The 24176-nt window shown below is 47.5% G+C and overlaps 1 protein-coding gene across 1 annotated transcript in view; it reads right to left on the bottom strand.

Annotated features, from left to right (window-relative positions):
- STAB2 (stabilin 2) overlaps positions 1-24176 on the bottom strand; it is a 124371-nt gene that overhangs the window by 61277 nt on the left and 38918 nt on the right. Inside the window, exons 19-30 of the mRNA XM_081085113.1 lie at positions 23735-23797; positions 20285-20371; positions 19061-19147; positions 17895-18006; positions 15110-15290; positions 12823-12916; positions 11311-11469; positions 7692-7787; positions 6795-6887; positions 4302-4349; positions 2353-2489; positions 1816-1930 (exon numbers count right to left, since the gene is read on the bottom strand). Coding sequence (XP_080941239.1) covers positions 1816-1930; positions 2353-2489; positions 4302-4349; positions 6795-6887; positions 7692-7787; positions 11311-11469; positions 12823-12916; positions 15110-15290; positions 17895-18006; positions 19061-19147; positions 20285-20371; positions 23735-23797 — 1272 coding nt within the window. The remainder of the gene's footprint in view (positions 1-1815; positions 1931-2352; positions 2490-4301; positions 4350-6794; positions 6888-7691; positions 7788-11310; positions 11470-12822; positions 12917-15109; positions 15291-17894; positions 18007-19060; positions 19148-20284; positions 20372-23734; positions 23798-24176) is intronic.

Raw genomic sequence — 24176 nt, 5'->3', positions numbered from 1 at the left:
AGGCAGGAGAGGCTCCCACCACCACTGCTGTACTGGCAGCCATCAGCCTGGCTTGTGGCTGAGCAGAGCTCCTCCCATGTGAGAGTGTCCTGACCACCAGCTGGCAGCTTCTGCATTGAGCGTCTGCCCCCTGGTGGTCAGTGTGTGTCATAGTGACCAGTCATTCCCAGTCGTTCTGCTGTTAGGGTCAGTTTGCCTATTACCCTTTTACTATATAGGATAGAGGCCTGGTGCACTGGTGGGGGCCAGCTGGTTTGCCCTGAAGGGCATCCGGATCAGAGTGGGGGTCCCGCTTGGGTGCCTGGCCAGCCTGGATGAGGGGATGATGGCTGTTTGCAGCTGGTCACACCCCCTTCAGGGTGGGGGTCCCCACTGGGGTGCCTGGCCAGTCTGGGTGAGGGGCTGAGGGCCGTTTTCAGGCTGGCGGGTGACTGAAGCTCCCAACCTCTCCTTTTTTCTTTTCTTTTTTTTTTTATTCTGGGATTTATTTACTTTCTATGGCTGTCACTGGAGCTGAGAGCCAGCTTTAGCTCTGAGGCTCGGCTCCAGCTCTGAGACCTCGGCTGCTGAAAGCAGGTCTCTGGGATTTATTTACCTTCTATAATTGAAACACTGTTGCAACTCCAACTTGGCCGGCTGGCTGAAAGCATGGGGATTGTTTAGCTTCTATAATTGCAACATTGTTTCTTAGACTGCAGCTCAGAGGCCAGCAGCGGCAGGTGGGGAATGTTGGCTTCCTCCATCACTGGAGCAAGCAAGCCTCCTGTTCACTTCAGCTGCCTGGCTGCCGGCCGCCATCTTGGTTGGCAGTTAATTTGCATATCTCACTGATTAGTCAATGGGAAGGGTAGCAAAGTTACGGTTAATTACCATGTTTCTCTATTATTAGATAGGATGTAAAGGATCCATGGGATCATATGTAACTCTTTTCTGCTGCCTAAAAGGAATTATCTGATGAAGCCCATACATCTAAGTAATACTAGTCATAGAGCCTTTTCACTGGGCTCATACTGATAAATAGAATGTAGAAATGCCTTAGAGCAGTTCTCACTCTCCAGTAGAACCTTCATTCTCATCTTGTGAGACTCATAGAAAGAGTTTTAAGGCTCTACCACATGCAGTAGGGCAGCCAGACATATTGTAGCCAGAAGGTGGGCATCGATAGGGCTTGGTTCTTCCTTGGGTACTGCCCTAACTCCAGCACTTTGACCAGTTCCTGGAGAATAGCAGGTGCTCAATAAATATTTGTTGTCTGACTGACCCTCACTCAATATAAAATTTTAGTAACCTGTAATGACTGAATCAGCAGGTTACAGTAACAAGCTCTTGGTTAACCATACATATAACTCAAAGTGGTGAAACTGTACGACCTTCACCCAGAGGAATAGAAAGATCTGACTTTCTGGATGAGTCTTTTCATAGAGTTCACACAGAAAGGTAGAGAGGCGTTAGAGCAGTCATTCTGAAACATTTTGACCATGGCCCATGGTCCACGGATGTAGCAGCTCTCACTCTCCTGTACAATCTTCATTCTCATCTGTGGTCTGTCAGGAAGTTCCTTGTGGCTAACCAGTGGGCAGAGGGCCACATTTTATAGGATCACCACCATAGAGTAACTGTGTGTGTGTGTGTGTGTGTGTGTATCAATATATGTTGATAATTGTTGAAGCTGTGATGCCAACATGGATGTCAGTTCTATTATTGCTCTACTTTTGCTCATGTTTGGAAATTTCCACAACACAAAAAAATTAAAAGTACAATATGAATGTAATGGATATGTTTCCACTACCCAGACAAATGACAGTACTCTCTTACCCCATTTGCCTTTGCCAGGTGAAGGAAGTTGCCCTTTAAAGACGTGGCCAGCATGTCAGAAGATGACAGAGCCTGCAGATCTGCCACCCCGTACGTGCCTAGGAGCGTATGGTATCTGAAACAACAGTCCATAGGGCCATAATGAATACCAGTGCACCCAGCAATTTCACTAAGTAATTAAAAAATGGTTCTGGAGCCAGACTGCCAGATTCAAATCTACCCCTGCAATTATCAGCCATAGCACCTTTGGGTTAGTTACTTAATCACCCCGTGCCTCAGTTTCCACATCTGTAAAAGGGGATAACTGTAATTCCTATCTCATAGGGTTGTTGGGAAGATGAATTGGGTTACATATAAAGCAGTTAGCCCAGAGTGGGCTATCAATAATGTTAACTATTCCCATCCTGGGGGGAGGGGAGTCCTAGGACACATTTAGCACCATGAATCTATCTGAAGGACCATGTAGCTTCCCTCCATTGCCCTTGTTCACACTGATGCCAGTAAGATATCATGAAGAATAAAATGCATAATACCTACTTTATCAGGGCTGGGATATTGCTCTTGGACAACCAAAAGGCTTTCTCATCTTGGTCCATGTCCTTGATAGCTTGTTGGGAAGGCACGAGGACAGTGAGGTTGGAGGCAGCTGACAGCATGGGATGCAGAGAGGCGTTCTGAATTACAGAAGGAAAACAAGGGCCTGGCTCATATTAGCGGACAGACCAGGGCGGAGATGACCAGTTCCCTTGGATGTAATTCCAGGGACACTGGGGTGGTTCTAGGGACCGCTTTCCCAAATCCTTCCTTTTATTTAATTGCGTGAGCCTGGTCCAAAGGCAAGTTTTCCCGATCCAGTCACACTTGGAGTCATTATCAGTCATTTACCCATTCGTCTCAGTGGTTCTCAACCTGTGGGTCGCGACCCCTGAAAATACATCCTGCATATCAGATATTTACATGACGATTCATAACAGTAGCAACATTACAGTTATGAAGTAGCAACGAAAATAATTTTATGGTTGGGGGTCACCACAACAGGAGGAACTGTATTAAAGGGTCGCGGCATGAGGAAGGTTGAGAACCACTGGAAGAGTCAGAGAATAGTCTTGGCAGGATTATGCATGTGTGTGCACATGTGTCCACGTGTGTGCATGTGTATGTGCAGAGAACCTTGAGAATTCTTGGAACCTTTGGAAAGGGGGTGGTGGGAAGATTACAGGAGCAGTTTCAGCCTGAGAGAGAGACCAGGGCCTGAAGTCAAACTTGACCTACTTTTCATTCTTACCCAGAGCGAGCGGATGAAAGCAGCGGTGAGCTGATGCTTAACAATCAGCTCTCCAGGATAAACAAGCAAACAAACAAAATGCCCTGTTTCTTAATGTTCGCTGATTTCTGTGGGGTAAATAGTCCCACCGTGGCTCAATTCAAGCTACTAACAGGACAGTGGAGCTGGGAGGGGTGTGCTCCTGTGAGCTGGGATGAGCTGGGTCCAGAGCACCCCTGGGCAAGCTTCTGCATATGGGGCTGGTCTATATGGAAATCAACATGTACCACAGGCCTCTCAGTCCTGCTTCTCCATGCGATGGGCCCGAGTCCCCAGGAAGAAGCAATGGGCAGCTGTCCTGCAGTGGGTGCTGACCACGCACGGCCTGACATTGCACGTGTCTGTTCCGAGGGGAGAAACCACTTGTGTGCTGGCTGGCTGGCTGGCTGGGCCGTTCACCTGGGACCCCTCAGGCACAGATGGCAGAGATTCTTGGTAATAGAACTTTCCAGGGGGAGGGAATGCTCCCGCAGGCATGCTGGGCCGAGAGCTAAGCACACAGGAAGTTTTCCAGATTGCAACTATGAATCCCAACTCTGGCCCAGGCTGGTAGCTCAGTCGGTTAGAGCATTGTCCCAGTATGCCAAGGTTGTGGGTTTGATCCCCAGTCAGGGCACATAGAAGAAACAACCAATGAATGCATAAGTAAGTGGAACAACAAACAGAGGTGTCTTTGTCTCCTTCTGTCTGTCTTTCTCCCTCCCTCTCTCTTTCTCTCTCTCTCAAATCAATAAAATAAAAATTTAAGTCCCAACTCTAACTTGGTGAGTTACAGTGATGAATTACATTGACTTCTTAAAAAAAGACCTCTGGGATGAATGAAGCTACGAGTATATATTTGAATTGGTTGAAAAGGTGACCACCCAAGCTGAGCCTAGACCAGAAGTTCTTAGCCCTGGTTTCATGTTAGAATCACCTGGGAAGCTTTCAGAATTCACCTATGTCCAGGGCAAACCTCTGACCAATCAAATCAGAGTGTCTGGGATTTGGTGGTGGGGGGGGGTGCGGGGGCGGGGCATGGCTATTTACAAAATGGCAGCCAGGGTTTGGAACCTCTGCTCTAGACAATGGCCCGCCCTCCTCTTACCAGCTGCATTTTCAGTGTTCCATTGTATGCATCCCACATTTCTAAAATTATACATATTCCAACAAAGGTACTCACATTTATCCACTGGTTAAATTTAGCTGCCGCGGAGAGAAACGACAATTCCTTATTCATTTCGTGCGAGGGAGGGAGGGAGGGAGAGATGAGGGAGAACATGAGAGAAGGAACAATGGGAAGCACAATCCCAGCACATTTCTGGGGAGACAGCAGCACGCCTTCCCGGGCTGGGCTCCCTTTCCCTGCCAGCCTCCTTGACCCGACAGGAAGGGGCCCCAGCTAGTGGCATCTCCGTGTTGCCAGAGCTGCTCATTTCTTTCGGGCTCAGTGGTTCTGTTGTTCTCTCTATCTGAGGCAGAGAAGTAATTCTAGAAACTCCAAATGGAACAACAGCCTGAAGGTCACAGAGCTCAGTAAAGACCTCCCCACCCCCCCTTTCAGAGCCAATGTTGAGTAGTGGCTTGGAACATGGAGCCAAAGTTCCTTAGGCAAGTGACTTCATTTCTCTGGGCCTCATGTTCTCATCTGTAAAATGGGGATAAGGAAAGCTCCAAGTCATAGGCCGATGTGTGAATTGGAGGAGTTAGTTTTTAATGCGCTTAGAATAGAGGCTGGCATGCAGGACGTGCTTCTTTGTAATGTATCCCAGGGTACTTATTAATGAACATATATATTGAACCACCACGACTGGTACCAGGATGGAATGCATGGAGGGTATGGGATACAAAAGGGAAGAGATGGCTTCTGTGTTGGTCCTGGGGGTGTGAAGACTTGGAAAGATAGCAACAGGGCCAGCAGGTCAGTACACTGAATCGTGATAGAGTGAATAAAGCTCTGGACTTAGAGTTGAAAAAGATGGGGTTCTTCCCCTGAGCCGGCCGTTTCCTAGCTGTGTGATCTGGGGCAAGCCGCTGCACTGCTCTGAAAACTCGTGTCTAATCTGAACAATGACTGTGGTGACGGCTTGCACCTGGGATCATAAATATTATATGCACTGATGTATGGGAGAGCATTTTAAAATATCAAATGCCAGGCAAATGACAGTAACCATGATAATATGCAAATTTCATAAAGACAATACATCTCAGAGCTGTCGCAATGTCTTTTAGAAAGTAGCTGAGGCTAATAAGTTAGTAGATACCTGTTAAAAAGTAAATTAGTAAACAGACAAGTACAAGAGCTGAGATGCTCATGTCCTTCCTCAAAGGGGCTGCTTTGAGGGAGAGGAGGGCACGAGTTGGACCTGAACTGATGGCAGGAAGACCAGAGGCTGGGTCTGCGGGAGACGGGTCAGAGCCGGCATGGAGCTGAGAAAGCCGTAGCTGAGCTCAGGCTAAGCCCGGCTACTTGCAGGAAAGGTGAGTTGAGCCCGTGTGAAGCTGCCCGGGGTCCCAGGCTGAGGACTGGGACTTCATCTCGTTTTCTGCGGAAGCAGGGGGCCAGGTTTTAGACAACGTGGCCCACGGACAGTGCAGAGAAAACGCTGGGTCTATGCTCTAGGGTCTGGGTGTCAGGAGACAGCTGCTGCGCCCCACTGGGTGAGCAGAAGGAACAGTGTGGAGTGAAGGGTGGAAAGGACCATGAACAGGCCAATAGGCCCAGGGTCCGATGCCTCAGCCAGCCTCGGGAACCAGGACTCGGGCCCGAGGGAGACTCTTGGTTTGAGCCAAGTGCAGGTCCAATGGTTCCAGCTGAGCAGAGGGACAGAGACCAAACGGCAGTGAATTGAACAGAAAGTAAGTGATGAGAAAATTCATCCATTTACTCTATTTCTCATTTCAACAAACCTTTCTGAACAGTGGGAGTGAAGTAGGAAACAAGGCAAAGACCTGCCCCCCGAGTCTGCGGTCCAATGGAGGGAAGACAGATACATGTATGCAGTCACAATTCCGTGTGACATGCTCTACACTGAGGGAGTCCTCTCCACTGGCGGTGAAGCACTGGACAGGCATGGCTGGATTGCTCACTTAGCAGTTGAGGGGCCCGCAGCTAGTTTTCTTAGCCTCTCAATCTCCTCCACTATAAAATGGGCATAATAATGGCAGCAACCTCAGAGGTTGCTGTGAGTTTTAAATGGGGTGCCTGCATGTTAAGGACTTAGTAAGACGCCTCGTATACAGAAGGCGTTCACACACACACACACACACACACACACACACACCCCAGATGTGGTCAGCGCAGGGTGCTCTGGGTACCAACAGGGGGCACTCAAACCAGACAGGAGCACACGGAGAGCTCAGCAGAGGCCGGTTAGTTGTCCATTTGGGAAGTTTGGGGATGGCAAGAGGTAGAATGAACAGGAAAAGAAGCCAGGACTGCTTGGTACACAGCAGGGGTCAAATAAAAGCTAGCAACCTTCAGCCTGTGGGAAACGTGTGACCCGCGAGGCACCTATACCATCTGGGAGAAGCAGTTTGCTTCCTCTAAGATCTCCTGGGATTTCCTATGAAATCACTCGGTTTGCACAGCGCTAGGAAGGCACCCCAGCTAAGAGCCTTTACAAAGATCTGTGTCTTGATCATGCTATACCAGGGTTCATCTCAGAGGACTTACCACGGCCGCGCTTCCATAGCACAGAAAGCCGTCGCCTTCATAGCCCTCTCCACAAACACAGCTCCAGACGCCAGAGGTGAGCTGACAGGCTGCCTGATGAAACGGAGATGGGAAAAAAGGGCTGACTTTCCTAACTGAAGTGTTAGAAATGAGCTACATCCGTGAGTCATAGGCTCCAGCTAAGGTAGAACTGCAAATTTGGGTTAGAAGGATGGTGGGAGTAACTGCAGACCCTTCCATGGTGCAGTGAAAGGCCCTGGTGTGCATGTCCAGTGCAGCTCTCATTTAGTCTCGACATCTCTGCCGGATTTAGCAAGTACAGGCAAGGACACATAGCTCACTGGAATTTCAGATACACAAATGTGTTTTAGTAGAAGTATGTCCCATGCTACATTTGGGGGCAAACTTGTGATGGAAAAGGATTCATTGAGTATCTGAAACTCAGAGTTCTGTATTGCATCTGGCAATCAGATGTTGGTTCTTCCAAGCTTTGGAGTAATGAAGTATAAGTTATAATAACTACTCCCATTCTGCTTAGGGACACCCTCTGGGAGTAAGAGAGTTTTTTTTTTTAAAAATATTTTATCGATTTTTTTACAGAGAGGAAGGGAGAGGGATAGAGAGTTAGAAACATCGATGAGAGAGAAACATCGATCAGCTGCTTCCTGCACACCCCTCCACTGGGGATGTGCCCACAACCGAGGTACACGCCCCTGACCGGAATCAAACCTGGGACCCTTCAGTCCGCAGGCCGACGCTCTATCCACTGAGCCAAACCGGCCAGGGCGGGAGTAAGAGAGATTTTGCTCATTTCTCGGCTCAGGTAAGAAATAACCTAACTTTCTTTCTCAATTTTTTTTTTTTTTTGGTAAGGATAAAAGAAATCCAGAAACTCACCAGGGGATGACATTTCCCAGTTTGTTCCAGGCAGGAAGTTATTGGTTCACATTCGATGCCATTGCCTCGAAATCCAGTCTTGCACTCACACTCATTCTGCAATTCCAAGAACAGAGGCACAGGGGTTATGGAAAGCAGCTGCCTTCCCTGCCATGCCCTCCTGTGGTGCTGAACAATGAACTACGGGAACCAGAGCCCTTGGGCTAGGGAACAGCGTGAATGGCTTTCGGTATTTTTTATACTTCAGATTCCAGAGCTGTCGGTCATCCACATCCCACCCGAAATGTCTCAATCTGATAGTTCCTTGGCACTTTCATTTTGAATGTATTACCCCAGAAGGGCCACTTGGAGAGTCTCAGAGATCTCAGACTCTCAAGAGCATCCCACTAGACAAATGGGCCCCTCCGTCTCAGAGGGAAAGGTGAAATAAGCCACGAGTTTCCACTTGGCGCAGATCCATGCGCAGGGCCATTGCCAGGTTAGGAGGGAGCTGGTGTAATTTAAGATCGGCATCCTTCTGAGTAGGCGTGTTTGAGTCAGGCCCCACCTCTACATGGACAACCAGTACCTCAGAATACCTGATATGGAAAACAGCTTATTTGGAGAGAGGATTGTAATTATGTAATTAGTTCAGTTAAGAAGAGGTCATGCGGGAGCAGGGTCTGTTCCTAACCCAACATGGCTGGTGTCTTTACAGAAAAGGGGGATTTGGACACAGACACGCACACAGGGAGAATGCCATGTGCGCATGAAGACAGAAGTCATGGTGATGCCTAAGCCAAGGCACACTGATGATTGCCAGCAAACCCCCCAGAGCCGGGAGAGAGGCCTGGAACAGGTTCTCCGCAGCCCTGAGGAGGAACCGCACCTGCCGACACCTTGATCTTGGACCTCTAGCCTCCAGACCTGTGACACAATACAGTTTCACTATTCATTGCCACCCCGTTAGTGACACTTTGTTATGGCAACCTCAGCAAACTAATACAGACACTGAGAAATGGTTTTTCTTTCTCAGCTGCAGTCTGGCAACTCAGGTGAGTCCGAAACGAATGCGATTGTTTGTTAAATGCTTGGAGAGACACGAGACTGCCGTGAGCTCGCCCATGATTCGTACTTTTCCGTGGCTACCATCCTAGCACAGTTGTCATCTCCTCTCCTGGATTGGATTAATTCTGAAGCAGGAGCTTTTTCTGCCTCAGTCTCCCTTCAATGAGGGTAAGTGACAGGGTCAACAAACTGTAGAGCTACAGAAATATAAAGCGTGGTCAAGGTGGTGACTAAAAGGGCAGCTCTGGAGTCAGGCTGTCTGGATGTGAATCTCACACCGTGATTTATTTTCTGGGTGATGTGAGCCAAGTATTTAGCTTCTCTGTGCCTCTTTTCTAAGATGGACTAATCATAGTACCTATGGGGCACCAAAAGCAAAAATAAACAAGTGTGATAACATCAAACTAAAAAGCTTCGATGCAGCAAAGGAAATCATCAACAAAATGAAAAGGCGACCTACTGAATAGGAGAAAATATTTTGCAAATCATATCTGATAAGGGGTTAATATAAAAAATGTAAAGAACTCATACAGCTCAATAGCAAAAACCAAACAACCTGAATAAACATGGGTAGAAGATCTGAATAGACGTTTTTTTCAAAGAAGACAGATGGCCAACAGGGACATCAAAGATACTCAACATCACTGATCAGCAGGAAAATGCAAATCAAAACCACAAGGAGATATCACCTCACACCTGTTAGAATGGCTGCCATCAAAAAATAGGAAATATTAAGTGTTGGTGAGGATGCGGAGAAAGGGGAACCCTTGTGCTCTGCTGATGGGAATGGAAATTGGTGCAGCCACTGCGAAAAGAAGTATGGATATTACTAAAAAATTCCAATTCTAGGTATTATCTGAAGAAAACAAAACATTAACTTGAAAAGGTATGTGCACCCCTATGTTCATTGTAGCACTATTGACAATAGCCAAGATATGCAAACAACCTAAATGTCCATTGACAGATGAACAGATAAAGAGAATGTGATAGCCCGGCCAGTGTTGTTTAGTGGTTGAATGTTAACCTATGAACCAGGAGGTCACAGTTTGATTCCCAGTCAGGGCATATGCTTGGGTTTTGGCCTCGATCCCCAGTAGGAGGCCTGCAGGAGGCAGTCCATCAATGATACTTTCTCATCATTGATGTTTCTCTCTCTCTCTCTCTCTTTCTCTCTCTCTCTCTCTCTCTCTCTCTCTGTTTTTCTCTCTCTCCAGTAAAAAATTACTTTTTAAAAAGGAAAATGTGATATATATATGTATATACACATATAATAAAATATTCAACCATAAAAAGGAATGAAATCTTGACATTTGCAACAACATCATGGATGGACCGTGAGTGCTAAGTAAAATAAGTTAGAGAAAGAAAGACAAATACTGTATGATCTTACTTATATGTGAAATCAAAAAAACAAACAGGCCAGCTGTGGCTCAGTGGTTGAGTGTCGACCTATGAACCAGAAGGACACAGTTTGATTCTTGGTCAGGGTACATGCCTGGACTTTGGTACCATTTCCTGATCTTGCAGGAGGCAGCTGATCAATGATCTCTCTCATCATTGATGCTTCTATCTCTCCCTCTCCCTTCTCCTCTGAAATCAATAAAAAGAAACCCATAAACAAATAAAACCCCACCCTAAACCAAGCTCATAGAAACAGTAAACAGATTGGTGGTTTCCAGAGGTACTTCTATGTCTAGCGCAAGCATGTCAAACTCAAAGGCTAACACGGGCCAAATAAATAAGGTTTAAGTTTATGTGGGTCGCAAAAAACCCAAAATCTTCAATTTTCATAGAAACGTAGGTTTATTTCGATAGAGACATGCTGAATACAAAGGGCTCAGTAATTGTTAACATAAAACAATAGAACACTTTAATAAAAATTAATATTTTTTCTTGAATATTACCAGGCACTGAATAACTGCACAAATTAATAAGCATAACGCAAATAAACCTATTTTTCTTGTTCTCCAAAAGCAAAATATTTCCTATTGCGCACACCAAACAAGTCAGCCCAAGACTAATGATGTGGCAGTCGGCTGCTAAAATATTCGCTGCTAGTATTAGTGGAGAGAAATGGTGCGCCTGTGCGTAAGGTGCGTAAAGGAAATGAATGCAACACGATTACAGTAATCAGTCATGAGCGAACGTTGTAGTTCGTTATTAATAATTACAATACGATATTATAAAAATTAAGTTACGAAATTTTTATTAAAATGTTTCTTACATACCGTTATATTGGCTGGGCTGCAAAAAAATATTCATTGTGGGCCGCATGTGCCCCATGGACTGCGAGTTTGACATGCTTGGTCTAGACTCGCAGTGGTTCTCAACCTTCCTAATACCGCGACCCTTTAATACAGTTCCTCATGTTGTGGTGACCCCCAACCATAAAATTATTTTTGTTGCTACTTCATGACTGTAATTTTGCTACTGTTATGAATTGTAATGTAAATATCTGATATGCAGGATGTATTTTCATTGTTCGCGACCCACAGGTTGAGAACCGCTGGGAGGGAAAAAAGCCATCCCAGGAGTCCTGCTTCCTCTTTGCCCTCTACCGTGTCACACCTACCTGCCCGGGACCCAGGTACAGACAGGTTGCGTTGTCATGGCAGCCACCACCGCTGGGCAGCAGGCAGTTGTTGATTTCTGAGCAGTCTCTTCCGTCCCCGGTCCAGCCCTGCTGGCACACGCAGGTGTGGGTCCCCACGCCAGTTTTGATGCATTCTGCCTGCAGAAGGGGAAAGAGCAAAACTTCAGAAACCTCAGTCCAACTGCTTGATTCCAAAAGCCAAAGAGGATTTTCAGAGGTACAGTCTAGAAACACGTTCGAGTGGAGTTCAATGGAAGCTGGGTTAAAAAGAAACATTGCTTGGAGTTGGCCAGCTAAGGGCCACCACTAACATCCCTGTTATTTTATTGTGCCGGGGACTGTTCCTAATATTTTGTAGGTGTGAGCTGCTATCCTGAGGAAGGTATTGTTATTGCAGAGGAGTTAAGTAACTTGCCCAAGGTAACACAGCTACAAAGAGGCACAGGCCCAGGTCTATATGATGCTGAAGCCCACATTCCTAATCACTGTACTTCTTCTTAGGATGACCACACCAGGAGGTCGAGGGACATGGGGAGAGGGAGAGCAGTGCAAGGTAAGCTGTTGAGATGAGGCTGCTGAGTGGGTGGGACGCATCTAAGGGGAGACTCATGGGCTGGGCAAGGCATTTGCATCTGAGTCACTGAGGGGCTTTCGGCATGGGAGAAGCATGATCTGATCCACTTTGAGCCCCTCTGGCTGCGGGTGGACAAGGACTGTACTGTGGGTAGTCAAGAGAGGCACAGGGAGGCGGGTTACTAAATAACAGTGGGTAAGGGATGAAGGTGACTGGGGCCAGATAGTGGTGAAGATATTCAAAAGGCATCGGTGAGCTTGGCCGGTGTTGCTCAGTGGTTGAGCTTTGACCTATGAACCAGGTCAGGGCACATGTCCTGGTTGTGGGCTCCATCCCAAGTAAGGGGCATGCAAGAGACAGCCAATCAATAATTCTCTCTCATCATTGATGTTTCTCTCTCTTCCTCTCCCTTCCTCTTTCTGAAATCAATAAAAACATATTAAAAAAACTCAAACCAAACCAAAACAAACAAACAAAAATTACCAGGAAAAGCAATGGTGACTTTGGCACGACCTGACAATAATAGAATTTAGGGCAAGTCGCTGAACGTCCCTAAGCCTCAGTTTCCTAATCAGGAAAATGGGGATAACAAAATCGCTTTGTTGGGTTGGTGGGAGAGCAAGTGAAATTGCATACCGGAAAGTTGCTAGGAAGCTGTAGCCTCTGAATCAAGAGTTTAATACGAATGATCTCAGTACCTGATTCTCAGGCTGTGTTTTTTGAGCCCAACATCCCCCACACATGTGGACTGAGGAAGGGGGAGCCTCCCGGAGGGTCCCCGGCACCATCTTTCAAATTCAAGGTTCACACAAATGTGCTTCATGCGATGAAGAGCCATCAGACCCTGCCTGTTGGAAGGCCTTCCCTCAGGATTTCCTACAAAACCAGGCAGTTTGGAAAGAAAAACCACCACTCACGTTGCGGCTGCAGCCCCCTGCGGTTAATCCGGCGCAAGGATCCATCTCTGAACAGAGGCTTCCGTCCCCTTCATATCCTGCGTTGCAAACACAGCTGCCAAGAAGAGGAGTTCACCGATCAGCCCCAGAAATATCAGCACCCACTACCAGGAAGATAGCGGGCCAGCCAGGGGTTCAGGGCTTGACCTGTGCACCAGGTGGTCACGGGTGCTTCTGGGGTCTGTAGTCAGACAGAACTAGGTGGGAATCCAGGCCCCACCTCTCAGCACTCGTGTGACCCTGCAGGAGTCCCTTAACCTCTGGGAGACCTTGTTTCCTCGTCTGGAAAATGGGTATAATCATACTGCTCTCCTCCTAAGGCTGCAGTGAAGATCGAATGAGCTAATGCACGTGGAGCATTTCGCAGGGCACTGGCACCTCAGAAGGCTCAACAGCTGGTAGCTTTTCTGCTCATCCTGGGCTGGAATCTGCCTCTTTACAATCCTATGTACTACCTCTGGTTTCACGGAGATCAACTCTTCCCTCTGAGTCTATTCTAGGCTATGGCCCTTTAAAAAGTTATTTTAAAAACATGTTTTTATTGATTTCAGAGAGGAAAGGGGAGATTGAGAGAGAGATAGAAACATCAATGATGAGAGAGAATCATCTATCGGCTGCCTCCTGTACGCTCCCTACTGGGGATCAAGCCCACAACCCAGGCTTGTGTCCTGACCAGAAATCAAACATTGACCTCCTGGCTCATGCATATGCAATAGCTCTCAAGCTGCATGAACATGACCGTCGCATGAAACCTCCCCTCTCTCCCTTTTCTAGTCCCTCAGGTGTTGTTTCCCCCGACCCCCCCAAACATCACATTCTCAGGTGCCTCATTCCATGAGTTGAAATAGTTTCCTGACCCTCCACCCGCTCAGACACCCCTCCCAAAATGCTCCACCGTGACACTGTTACTAGTAAACGCAGGGCCATAGGTTCACCCAATATGTATGGAGTGCCCTGTGGCAGGTGCTGGGACACCATGCGGCTCCATCACACCCCATCACACCCCCATATTCCTACTGCAAATTGTGTGCTTCACAGAAAATAATGTTTTTCACATATCAAGGCCCCTAGAGGAACTAAATGCTTTATCAGGTGCCCAAAAGACAGACATAGTCTAATGTATTCCAACCCTGACTAAGTTTCTATGGTCTAGACCAGTGGTCGGCAAACTCATTAGTCAACAGAGCCAAATATCAACAGTACGATTGAAATTTCTTTTGAGAGCCAAATTTTTTAAACTTAAACTATATAGGTAGGCACATTGTTATTAACTTAATTAGGGTACTCCTAAGGCTTAGGAAGAGCCACACTCAAGGGGCCAAAGAGCTGCATGTGGCTCACGAGCCGCAGTTTGACGACCACTGGTCTAGACAGACCCACGTCTGTAGTCCTCTGTGGGTGATGGAAGAGGTTTTAAGGGTAGGGATCACTTGTGTTTTTTGCCTTATGCACCAATGTAGACCCTAACTCCTAGGAAGATGCATTTCTGTCATAGACTGTGGAAGAGAGAGGACAGGCTCTGGGCCCATGCTGCCTACAGTCCAGTGGGGGAGACAGACCGTAAACAGGTAAGCATATAACCATGCAATTACAAGTGAAGAAAAGTGCTGTAAAAATAAGGCCAAGAATCTAGACATTTGACATTCTCTGCATTTCCCAGGAGGTTGTGGGGGTGGTTACTGACTTCGAACCAAATCTGCCTGGAGAGGACATTTTCTCTCCAAGCCCATGGAATACGTTAACATTAAGGAAATAAATAATGAACCAAATGACCAAAGACACAAGGACCTGTCAGATTCCTTTAATAGCGCAGTTGTTATCAATAGCTTTAGGAAGTAAAGGTGTTTTTCAAGGGTTGGAAAGCTGGTGGACAAGTCTTCATTTCCTTCACATGAGTGATGATAAGAATTATAGTTCCCGTGACTAAACATCTATCATGTACTAGCCCTGGTGCTGGGAGCATTTACAATCTCCACAACTGCCCTGCGAGGTAGGTAACGTCACCCTTACTGTACTGATGAGGAAAGTGAGGCTCAGAGAGGCTAAGTAACTTGCCCAAGGTCACACAGCTGGTCACTTTCACAGGAGGGAGCACCGTTATTCGAACCCAGCTTAGCCTGAGGTTTTCTCCACAAAAGCCACACTGGCTGTTGGAGAGAACAGGCCTCAGTATATGGGTTGGGTCTGTCTGCAGGTCACACAATGGCCACGGGCCTTTAAGGGTGGTACCCCTGTCCCCCAGACCTACCTTGCTGTCCCATTGCTGTATTCACAGGTGGCGTGGATGTGACAGAACTGCACGTAGGGCCCACAGGCTGAGGTCTGCTTGTGGCAGAACCTCCCCGCGGAGCCCTCTCTGCACGTGCCGGGGAGGCAGGCCCCGTCACTGTCCACCCGGTTATCGCACGTTCCGTCAAGGCACCGGCATTCTGAGAGAGAAGGCAGAGGGACACTCAGGGCTTGGAGGACAAGCTTAGCATGGCTGGATTAAAATAAAAAAGACTTTTCATAAAATTCTAAACAAGTCAGGGTAATCTCCTCACCCCAATTGCTCCTGTCAGAGCAGAACCTGGGCTCCCAGAGGGGAGCCTCTGGGAGCTGATTCTTAGGGTCCCAGGTGTTTCTCAGTGTGCCTGGGACAGCGCTGGCTGAGGCTGACTGTCCCATCAAGATGAGAACATCTGGGACTCAGGGCTCTTTTATATGTACACTAGAGGCCCAATGCACGAAATTGTGCAAGGGGCTCGCCCCTCCCGGCCCCGCCCACTCGTCCTTCCGGAAGGTCATCCGGAAGGTTGTTCCACTGTCCGGTCTAATTAGCATATTTGCTCTTTATTATATAGGATGTGTGGGGTGTGGTGGGGCCCAGGGACGGTTGTGCTTGTGTGAAAGCCCCCGAGGAACTCGATGCTCATCTCCTTCATGGTTGGAGAGTTTAGTCTGGAAATGTCTCAACTTTTCGTGGAGACATTTTGGAATGAATAGAAGTGATGTCTCATGCCGGCATGGCCCCTGCTGCTAGCTTACCTATTTCTTCTTCACTAGCCTTGTTCTAGGCATTGGGCCAGCATTTAACCTGTACCGTCTCATGAACAGTCACCAGCCTCAGGAGGTAGGTTCTTTTATCATCCCCATTCTCCAGATGAGACAACTGAGGCCCAGAGAGGTGAAGCCAATGTCCTAACTTGCTGCTCAATCCCAAGCATGGACTTGAACACAGGCCTTCAAAGTCCATTTCTATTAGTGAGCAGGCGTAAACACAGGCGATTGCTATATTCACTGGCATTTCCACATGCCTGTTGTCATTTTAAACTTTAGCTGCTTACTTTGCTTTGAGTTCTAGGTATTGAAACATTGCAACGTGAGCCAGCCCATCAGACTCAGGCTCCTAAGCATGTGGGAATGAATGATTCTCAAAGGCAGATGGCAAGGATCTGGGGGCTTGAAACTGATCAGAAATGAAGGAACTTGCGCTTTTGCCTCAGAAGGGATTGATTGGAAATTAGCTTCGGTGCTCGGAGTCAGCATCAAGGAAAGAGAAGAGAATCTCAGTGAGGGGGCTGGAAAAGCATGGCTGGATTAAAATAAAAAATACTTTTCATAAAATTCTAAGCAAGTCAGGGCGTAATTCGCAAGGAACAAGAGCCCAGAGAGGAGGCCCCCTGCCTGAGGCAGCCCCAGACCTGGGACAAGAGGCATTTCAGCAGGAAGCCTGGTACCGGCTGCTGCCTCAGCCCCCGCAGCCGGCCCTGCGGGCCTCATAAAAACGTCAACGTTGGCAGGCTTTGGAATCAACCCTATTTTTCTTTTCTCAGAAATCTTATTGGGCAAAAGGAACCTGGGACTAGGGTCAGCAGCCCTGCCGGTGGAGCTCTGGCTGCCTGCCCACTTTAAGAGGTAGTGGTGAGGATCAGAATAAGGCAAGAGAGGGGGAGGGGTGTGCATTTTGTAACAAATGAGTGAAGGTACTAACAGGAATAAAAATGGCTTCATTTACTGGTTATTTGTTAGGTGCAAGCTCTGAGCTGAAGCCCTACATTATGATCTAACTTAATCAATGACCTGTGAAGTGGGCACCAGTACTATCTTCATTTTAGAGATGGGAAAATTGAGGCTCAATGAGAGACATTTTTTAAGGCCATATGGCTAGTAAGTAGCACAGTGGGGATTTAATTTGAGTTGGGCTGGACTTCACAGCCAGCTCTGATGCGTTCCCTTTATTCTTGTTACATTCTAATCTTAGCTCAGAAGGATGTACCTAAATATATTTGCATACCTAAATATACACATCATGCCATTTTAAAGAACACAATGCATATTCTAAGATTGTATAACTGCATTTTTTCATTGCCTGTTGTTGTGGAACGTTCTCCATTTTTCTCTAAGCTTCTTGACATTTATGCCACTGAACTGAGAATAGCAACAGTAGCAACAATAACAGAGAATAATAATAGCTAGCACGTTTGTAGTGCATACCCTGTGCCAGGCATTGTTCTAGGACAAGTGTTTTCCATTCACAACTTGTACCAACTGTCCAAGGTAGTTAGTAGTATTAGCCCCATTTTACAGACAAGGATACTGCGTCCTTGAGAGGAGTGGTAAGTTGCCCAAAGTCGCACATTTGGCAAAGGGAGGAGCTGATGGAAGCGGACCACTTGAAAGACAGGTAGTGAGTCTGTTTCTTGATTTGGAACCCACCATCCATCACCTTCAGGTACGTGGAGAAACCTAGAGACTGGTTTTGAAAGTGTGGTCCTGGGACTAGCAGCTGTCAACCTTCCCAGGGAATTTTTTTTTGCAAATACAAATTGTCAAATACCACCCCAGGCCCACCTTCTCAGTAATTTGCTGAGTGGGGCCCAGCCATCTGGCACGGGCTACAGTGTCAGAAGCAAGCTGTTAAGAAATGCCCTGTGATGAGGGCATCCCCAAGCAGAGGGACCCAGGACACCAGGCCCGCCCACACCACTGGCTTGCAGGGTAGCAGGGAGCCTGGCTGAGGAGTGGAGGGAAGCCCTGGAGGTGCCACTTACGTTGGTCACATCGAGGTCCATACTTGTTGGGATCTGAGCAGAACTGGCACTGGGAGCCGTGGAAGCCATCCTGGCAAATGCACGTTCCGTTGCCGCCGAGGCCGTCTGTGCACTGGGGGCAGAGGCAGGCCCGGGACTGTCAGGACAACACTTGCCCGCCCCCAAAGGGGTCCCCGACCGCTTTGCTGCATGACCTGACTTCTTGGTACCAGGCAAGATAAGCTTTGGGGTCCCAAGCCTGGATTTAGAACTTTAAGGGAAGTCTTTCAAGGGAGGGACAGTCACAGAGGTGAACTAGGAACCTCCAGACAATGCTTACAGGCTGGCGAGGCGAGGCATCGACCTCCAGAATGAAGGCTGGCCTTTCTCTCCAGGTTCTCGCCTGCTCAGCCCTGTGGCTTCTCGCTGCAGCGTTTCTCCGTTCAGTGTTAATATGTTTGCCTCCCACCTCCCCGGCCAGCTCGAGGCTAGATTTTCAGCAATCAACGCTCATCAGAGCTGGGCTCGGTGCCTTCCCGACCACCTGGCTACGGAAATTAATTGGTGCCACGTCGTCCTCCTTTCTTCACCTGTGTGTGTCCCCACACGTGGTGGCAGAGTTTTTCCTTCCCCTTGAAAGAGCATATTGTAAATGTGGATTTCTTAAAGGCACAGATCTATGCTTTTTCCATATAAACCACAGCTACTTTTTTTTTTTTAACCTTGGTTTAGCTCTGGCCGCCAAGCTAGAGTTAAGTTTTGGCCTTTATGTTTCCTTAGGTTTGGGGGTAGGTTAAAAAACAACAATCACTGGGCAGTGCTGTTTTTTTAAAGTCTCACAAAATCTCAGTCCTGGAAGGAATCTTAAAGATTCAGCCAACCCCACTGCCTCCTCTGGGAGGAAAGTGGGATCCAGAGAGCCTTGTTGAGTTGCCCAAGGTCATGGAGCAGAAAAGCAGAGATCCAAGGCGACATCACTGTACCCACCGTCCCCTTCTGGGGCAAGAGTCCTCCCAATGCCGACACCTGTTCTTTTAGTAACCGAGCTGTCTTATTGTTACTTCCTGGGAACAGTGGCTGGCATTGCATCATTTCTGGGTTCAGTGGTTTTAAAGATAATTTTTCGACTTCAGAAAAGTCACCCTCTGCATTTATGGAAAGCATGCACTGGGGGCTGTCCTGATCACCTGTCCGTTTCCCAAGCATGGGTTCGAGAAGCCTCCTGGACACTGGTTGCAGTTGGGCCCGTAGAAGCCTTTGCAGCACTTTGGTATCTGAGAGACAAAATGTGTGTTGCCCTTTAAAACCCAAGCAGAGTGCCAGTTCCTCAAAGAAGATCTATTTTAATTTCTATTATTATTTTAAACAGCATTAGCCCCCTCCCCCATTCTGGGCTCGCTTTTCTTTTGCAGATGATGTCATGGCTAGTGCTCAGCCACCTGCTCGCCACAAATCTACTGAGGGCTGACCATGGGGGCAGCCTGGCACCGCACCAGGGACAAGGCAGATGAAGGCTGTGCTCATGGTCTATTTCTATCTAACCAGGAAGAGACAATACATATAAGAGGAGAGGGAGGAGGAGGGGGAAGGGAGGGAGGAGGAGAAGAAGGAAGAGGAGGAGGAGGAGGAAGAGGAGGAGGAGGAGGACAAGGAAGAGGAGGAGAATGAGGAAGAGGAGGAGGAGGAGGAAGAGGAGGAGGAGGAGGAAGAGGAGGAGGAGAAGAAGGAAGAGGAGGAGGAGAAGAAGGAAGAGGAGGAGGAGGAGAATGAGGAAGAGGAGGAGGAGGAGAATGAGGAAGAGGAGGAGGAGGAGAATGAGGAAGAGGAGGAGGAGGAGAATGAGGAAGAGGAGGAGGAGGAGGACAAGGAAGAGGACAAGGAGGAGAAAAACAAGGGAATTTCAGAGAGGGGTCAGTGCTGGGGAGACAGAGGACCTCACTAAATGGCGGCAGGTGGAGGCAGAGGTGGTGGACATTGGGGAGGTCACTGTGGATTGGGTGTTGATGGAGGAGGTGACAGTTAAAGGGAGACATGAAAGATAACTCAGCTCCAAGAAAACCTGGAAGAGCATTTTGAGGCTGGGAATGGCCAGTGCCCACACTGTGAGGGAGGCATGAGGCAGGTCAGAGGCAGAGCGTGGCCTGTGTGGGGGTATTGAGAGTGTGAGCTCCATATTGAGAGCCAGAGGCCACCATGGTAAGGGTGGATGCCGGGAAGGGGGTGACCTGGCTGCCATGTGGAGAATCCACCCTTCGAATCCCCTGCAGGGAGACATGGCCAAGGCTACAAGGCAACCTGTGACTCACGGAACCTGGGGCTCAAGAGTGTGGCCTTGGTGCTGCCCAGCCCTGCTGGTCTCCATGTGAGCCCTGGTGGCCTGGATGAAGGCCCTGGCCACACACCCTCCTCACCTTCACGGTGGCATTACAGTATCTGGCGCAGCCACTCTTCAAGTTCCTGGTTCTGCCGGCGTAGACACATTTGTGTGTGAAGAGTTCCTGGAAGAAAGCCAATGAGAAAAAGCACTGCTATGTGCATTTGAAGGTCCTCTTGGCATCCCCTAGCTTTTACATACACTAGATAGTCTACTACCATTTTACCATCGATGTCGGGGATGCTCTAGACCACACTGGGCATAGGTGGATCCCCGTCAGGGTGTGGTCACCCTCTTTTTTAAAAAATATATTTTTGTTGATTTCAGAGAGGAAGGGAGAGGAAGAGAGAGATAGAAACATCAATGATTTGAAAGAATTGATCGGCTGCCTTCTGCATGCTCCCCACTGGGGATGGGGCCTGTGACCTCCTGGTTCATAGGTTGACGCTCAACCACTGAGCCATGCCTACTGGGTGGTCACACTCTTTAGATACTCTGTCTCCTAATACAGGCCAGGGTTAGCACAATGCAGGCCATGTATCTTTATGCTCCTTGTAGTGCCACAGCAGACATCAATAATCAATCAGGGAACACTTTCCTGCGCATCCTGGATACAACTTAGCCTCCCCTTCCAACCACCTGCCACCCCTAAGCTCCTCTTACATAGAAACTTTGTTATCAGTAAAGAATCTATCTCTAATTTGAGAAAGACCCCTCCTGCCCAATAGTGATAGTGTGGTTTTTCTCTTGGAGGTGGGGGCAGATTTAAATGCACCTTTCATTCTCTAACCCCATGCCCACTCATGATGATCCAGAACTACAATTTATTGAGAACGTTCTAGGGCCGGACACATTACATACACAAGGTCATCAATCCTCAACCCCATGTGGATATTTTCATCCCGTTTCATTAGATGAGGAAGCTGAAGCCCAGATAGGTTGTCATTTTCCTAAGGAACACCGCTACGAAGTGGCAGGTCCAGAGAATGGGACCTGCCTTTCCACCTGCTAACTTTAGGATATCACAGGCAAGTCATGCAATCTCTGTGGGCCTCAGCTGCCTGATCCTTGACATGGGACAATAATGCTGATCTCGAGTTTTGTCAGACGCATTAGTCCTTGGCTCAGATTTTATGTTCGATAAATGCTGATGGTGAGCTTGCTCCTTCCTCGTAGGCTCTTGCTCAAGAAGAAAGCATTGAGAACACCACAGACTGTAAAATCCCAAATTCTGAGACACATTTACTGAGGAAGGAATATTCAGTCCTCTGGCTGGATCTCAGGATAATTAACTAGGTGCAGATCATGGGAGCCTGGGAGGGGCAATTTGGAGGCTATTTCGGTTCCAACCCAAGTGTCTCATCTCTCTTTCTTCTCTTCCTCCTCCTCCTTTGGGCTGTGGCAATGTGGGTTCATGGCGCTGCCACGTATCAGCCAAGTGACCTTGTGCGAAGTATTTGCTATTTCGTTGCCTTAGCTTCCTGGTGACATGATGGTTATGATAATAATATGCCTACCTCCTAGGTTTGCTGCAGAAAGCTTTGAGAACAATGGCTGGCACCAGCAGTTGCTGTGATACTGGCCAACACGGTTTCCTCTCCCCCCTCTCTCTCCATATTCCCTGGTTGACAGCATGCTGAAGGACGCAGGGCTGATGGCTTCATTAAGCAAAATAAATATCTGAACACCCGTGCCTATTTAATTTTAATGTTTTGCTGTATGGGATGCTTCACAATAAGATTGCACCGAGAGCTCATCACCTTCCTTAGTGGCTTATTCTCGTGTTGAATGAAACTTCTGGTTGGGAAGTTCTTTTTTTTAAAAAAAAAAATTGTGTGACTTCAGAGATGAAGGGAGAGATAGAAACATCAATGATGAGAGAGGATCATTGATTGGCTGCCTCCTGCACTCCCCACACTGGGGATTGAGCCCATAACTTGAGCATGTGCCCTACCAGGCATCCAACTGTGACCTCCTGTTTACAGGTTGACACTCAACCACTGAGCCACACGGGCTGGGCAGGGAAGTTCTTTCTTAGGATGTACTTAGAGGCAGAAATTTCCCTCATCCACTTGACCGTAGAACATTTGGCTTTTGCCACCAATAGAATACATGGCATGTGGATTGTGAATTGTACAGCAGTCTTTTTTCCTTTTAGATCAGAGCTCTCAAGACAAAACCAAAATAAAACAATCTTTTTCATGTTTCTGCCCCCAAAATCAGCACTATAAACCTCAGCAGATGTGTATGGAATTCAACCAAACTCGAAAAGGTTTTGATGGTTCTAGTGTCATTTTCTTGATATTTTTCTCTAGAATGATGCTTGGGAAGAGCAAATATGAATAAAGAGTGGCAGAACACGTCATCCCAAAGTATGGCACTTTGGGGTAAGGATTATTCTGAGCTAAAGGTACCTGAAAAACAGCGAATATCTCTTTTCTTTCTGGAAACTGTGGGCCTCTGTTGCCTAATCTGTGAAATGGGATAATAATGGTGATCTCAAGTTTTGTCGGAAGATAAAACTATGTGAAAGTAGCTCTCCTTATACTGGAGAAAAGAAATATCTTGTCACCATCCACAAGGAGTTGAAGCCAAGAAAAATCTGTACATACAGACCTTGTAAAAAGAACTGTTCTTCATCCTGGCTGGTTTTGCTCAGTGGTTAAAGTGTTGGCTGTGAATTGAAGGGTCTCGGGTTTGATTCCCAGTCAAGGGCACATAGCTCGGTTGCAGGTTTCATTCCCATCCCAGTTGGGGGAGGCAACCAATTGATGTGACTCTCTCACATTGATGTTTCTCTCTCTTCCCTCCTCTTCCTCCTCACCCTTCCTCTCTCTCTCTCTAAAAAAAAAAAAATCAATGGAAAAAATATCCTTGGGTGAGGATTAAATACAACTGTTCTTCTTTTATCCTCCCCATACATTTTAGTTGCTTTCCCCAAATTGCCATTCTTCGTTCAACCTACTGTATAAGCATTTGGGTTTTGCCACTTGTCTGGGTCTTCATTCTTCTATGGAGGCTCCCATGTAAGCGTAGAAATCTGTGTGATTTTCTCCTGTTAATCTGTTTTATGTCAGTTTAATTCTGAGGCCCAGCTGGACTCTTGGAGGGTGAAGGTAAGGTTTTGCCTTCCCAATACAAACATTGCATTTTGTTTGAGAGGGAAAAGTAGAGAAGGAATGAACCTTTACTGAATGGCTACTTGATTTAGGCATTGTGCTTGGGCTTTTAATTCATGCTAATCCCATGGTGTTATTATTATTAATCATTATTATTATTTACAGATGAAGAAAATGAGAGTTAAAAAGCCTAAGCAACTTACTTCGGGTTAATGAGCAAGGATTGAAACACAGGCAGTAGGCTAAGAGCTAATCTTATATCACCCTGGTTGGAGTTAGCATCTTTTCAGAAGAAGGTGGAAAGGAGAGAAACCACACCAGTGGGGTTGCCTGGGTGATGTGCGTTCCCATGAAGCTGTCACACTCACCATTGGCTCAGAGTTGGCAGGACATTTGCTCCAATAGATAAGGGAACAGCTCATACATGTGCCCTGCAAGGAAAGTCAGCAGATCAGCACAGGTGCCCCTGCAGGAGGGAGCAGGGGACTGTCCTGTCTGGTCTCATGCTTCCTCCCTGAGAAGGGGGTTCTACTAGAGTAAGCCTCCTGGCCTCTCTCCCCACCCCCTATTGACTCCTCCCCAGAGAAAAGGAGTAAAGGTGGTGCAGGAGGATTTGGGGAGAAGGAACTGAGCCTGCACAGCCTCTTCCTCTCCCGCTTTTAGGGTCAGACAGATCAACTTTCTGTGTGTAGAGAGGCACCTGACCCACAGCGGGCACTATAGTAGGCCATCTATGCCAAGGATGAAGGATTAAGATGAAGTCCTTGTTCTCCAATGAGTTTAGCAGTAATGAGGATGAACATTGAAACT

Source organism: Myotis nattereri, assembly GCF_964212035.1.
Source record: "Myotis nattereri genome assembly, chromosome: 2".
Lineage (NCBI taxonomy): Eukaryota > Metazoa > Chordata > Mammalia > Chiroptera > Vespertilionidae > Myotis > Myotis nattereri.
The sequence above is the reverse complement of the archived record's forward strand: the minus strand, read 5'-3'. Positions and strand labels throughout refer to the sequence as shown.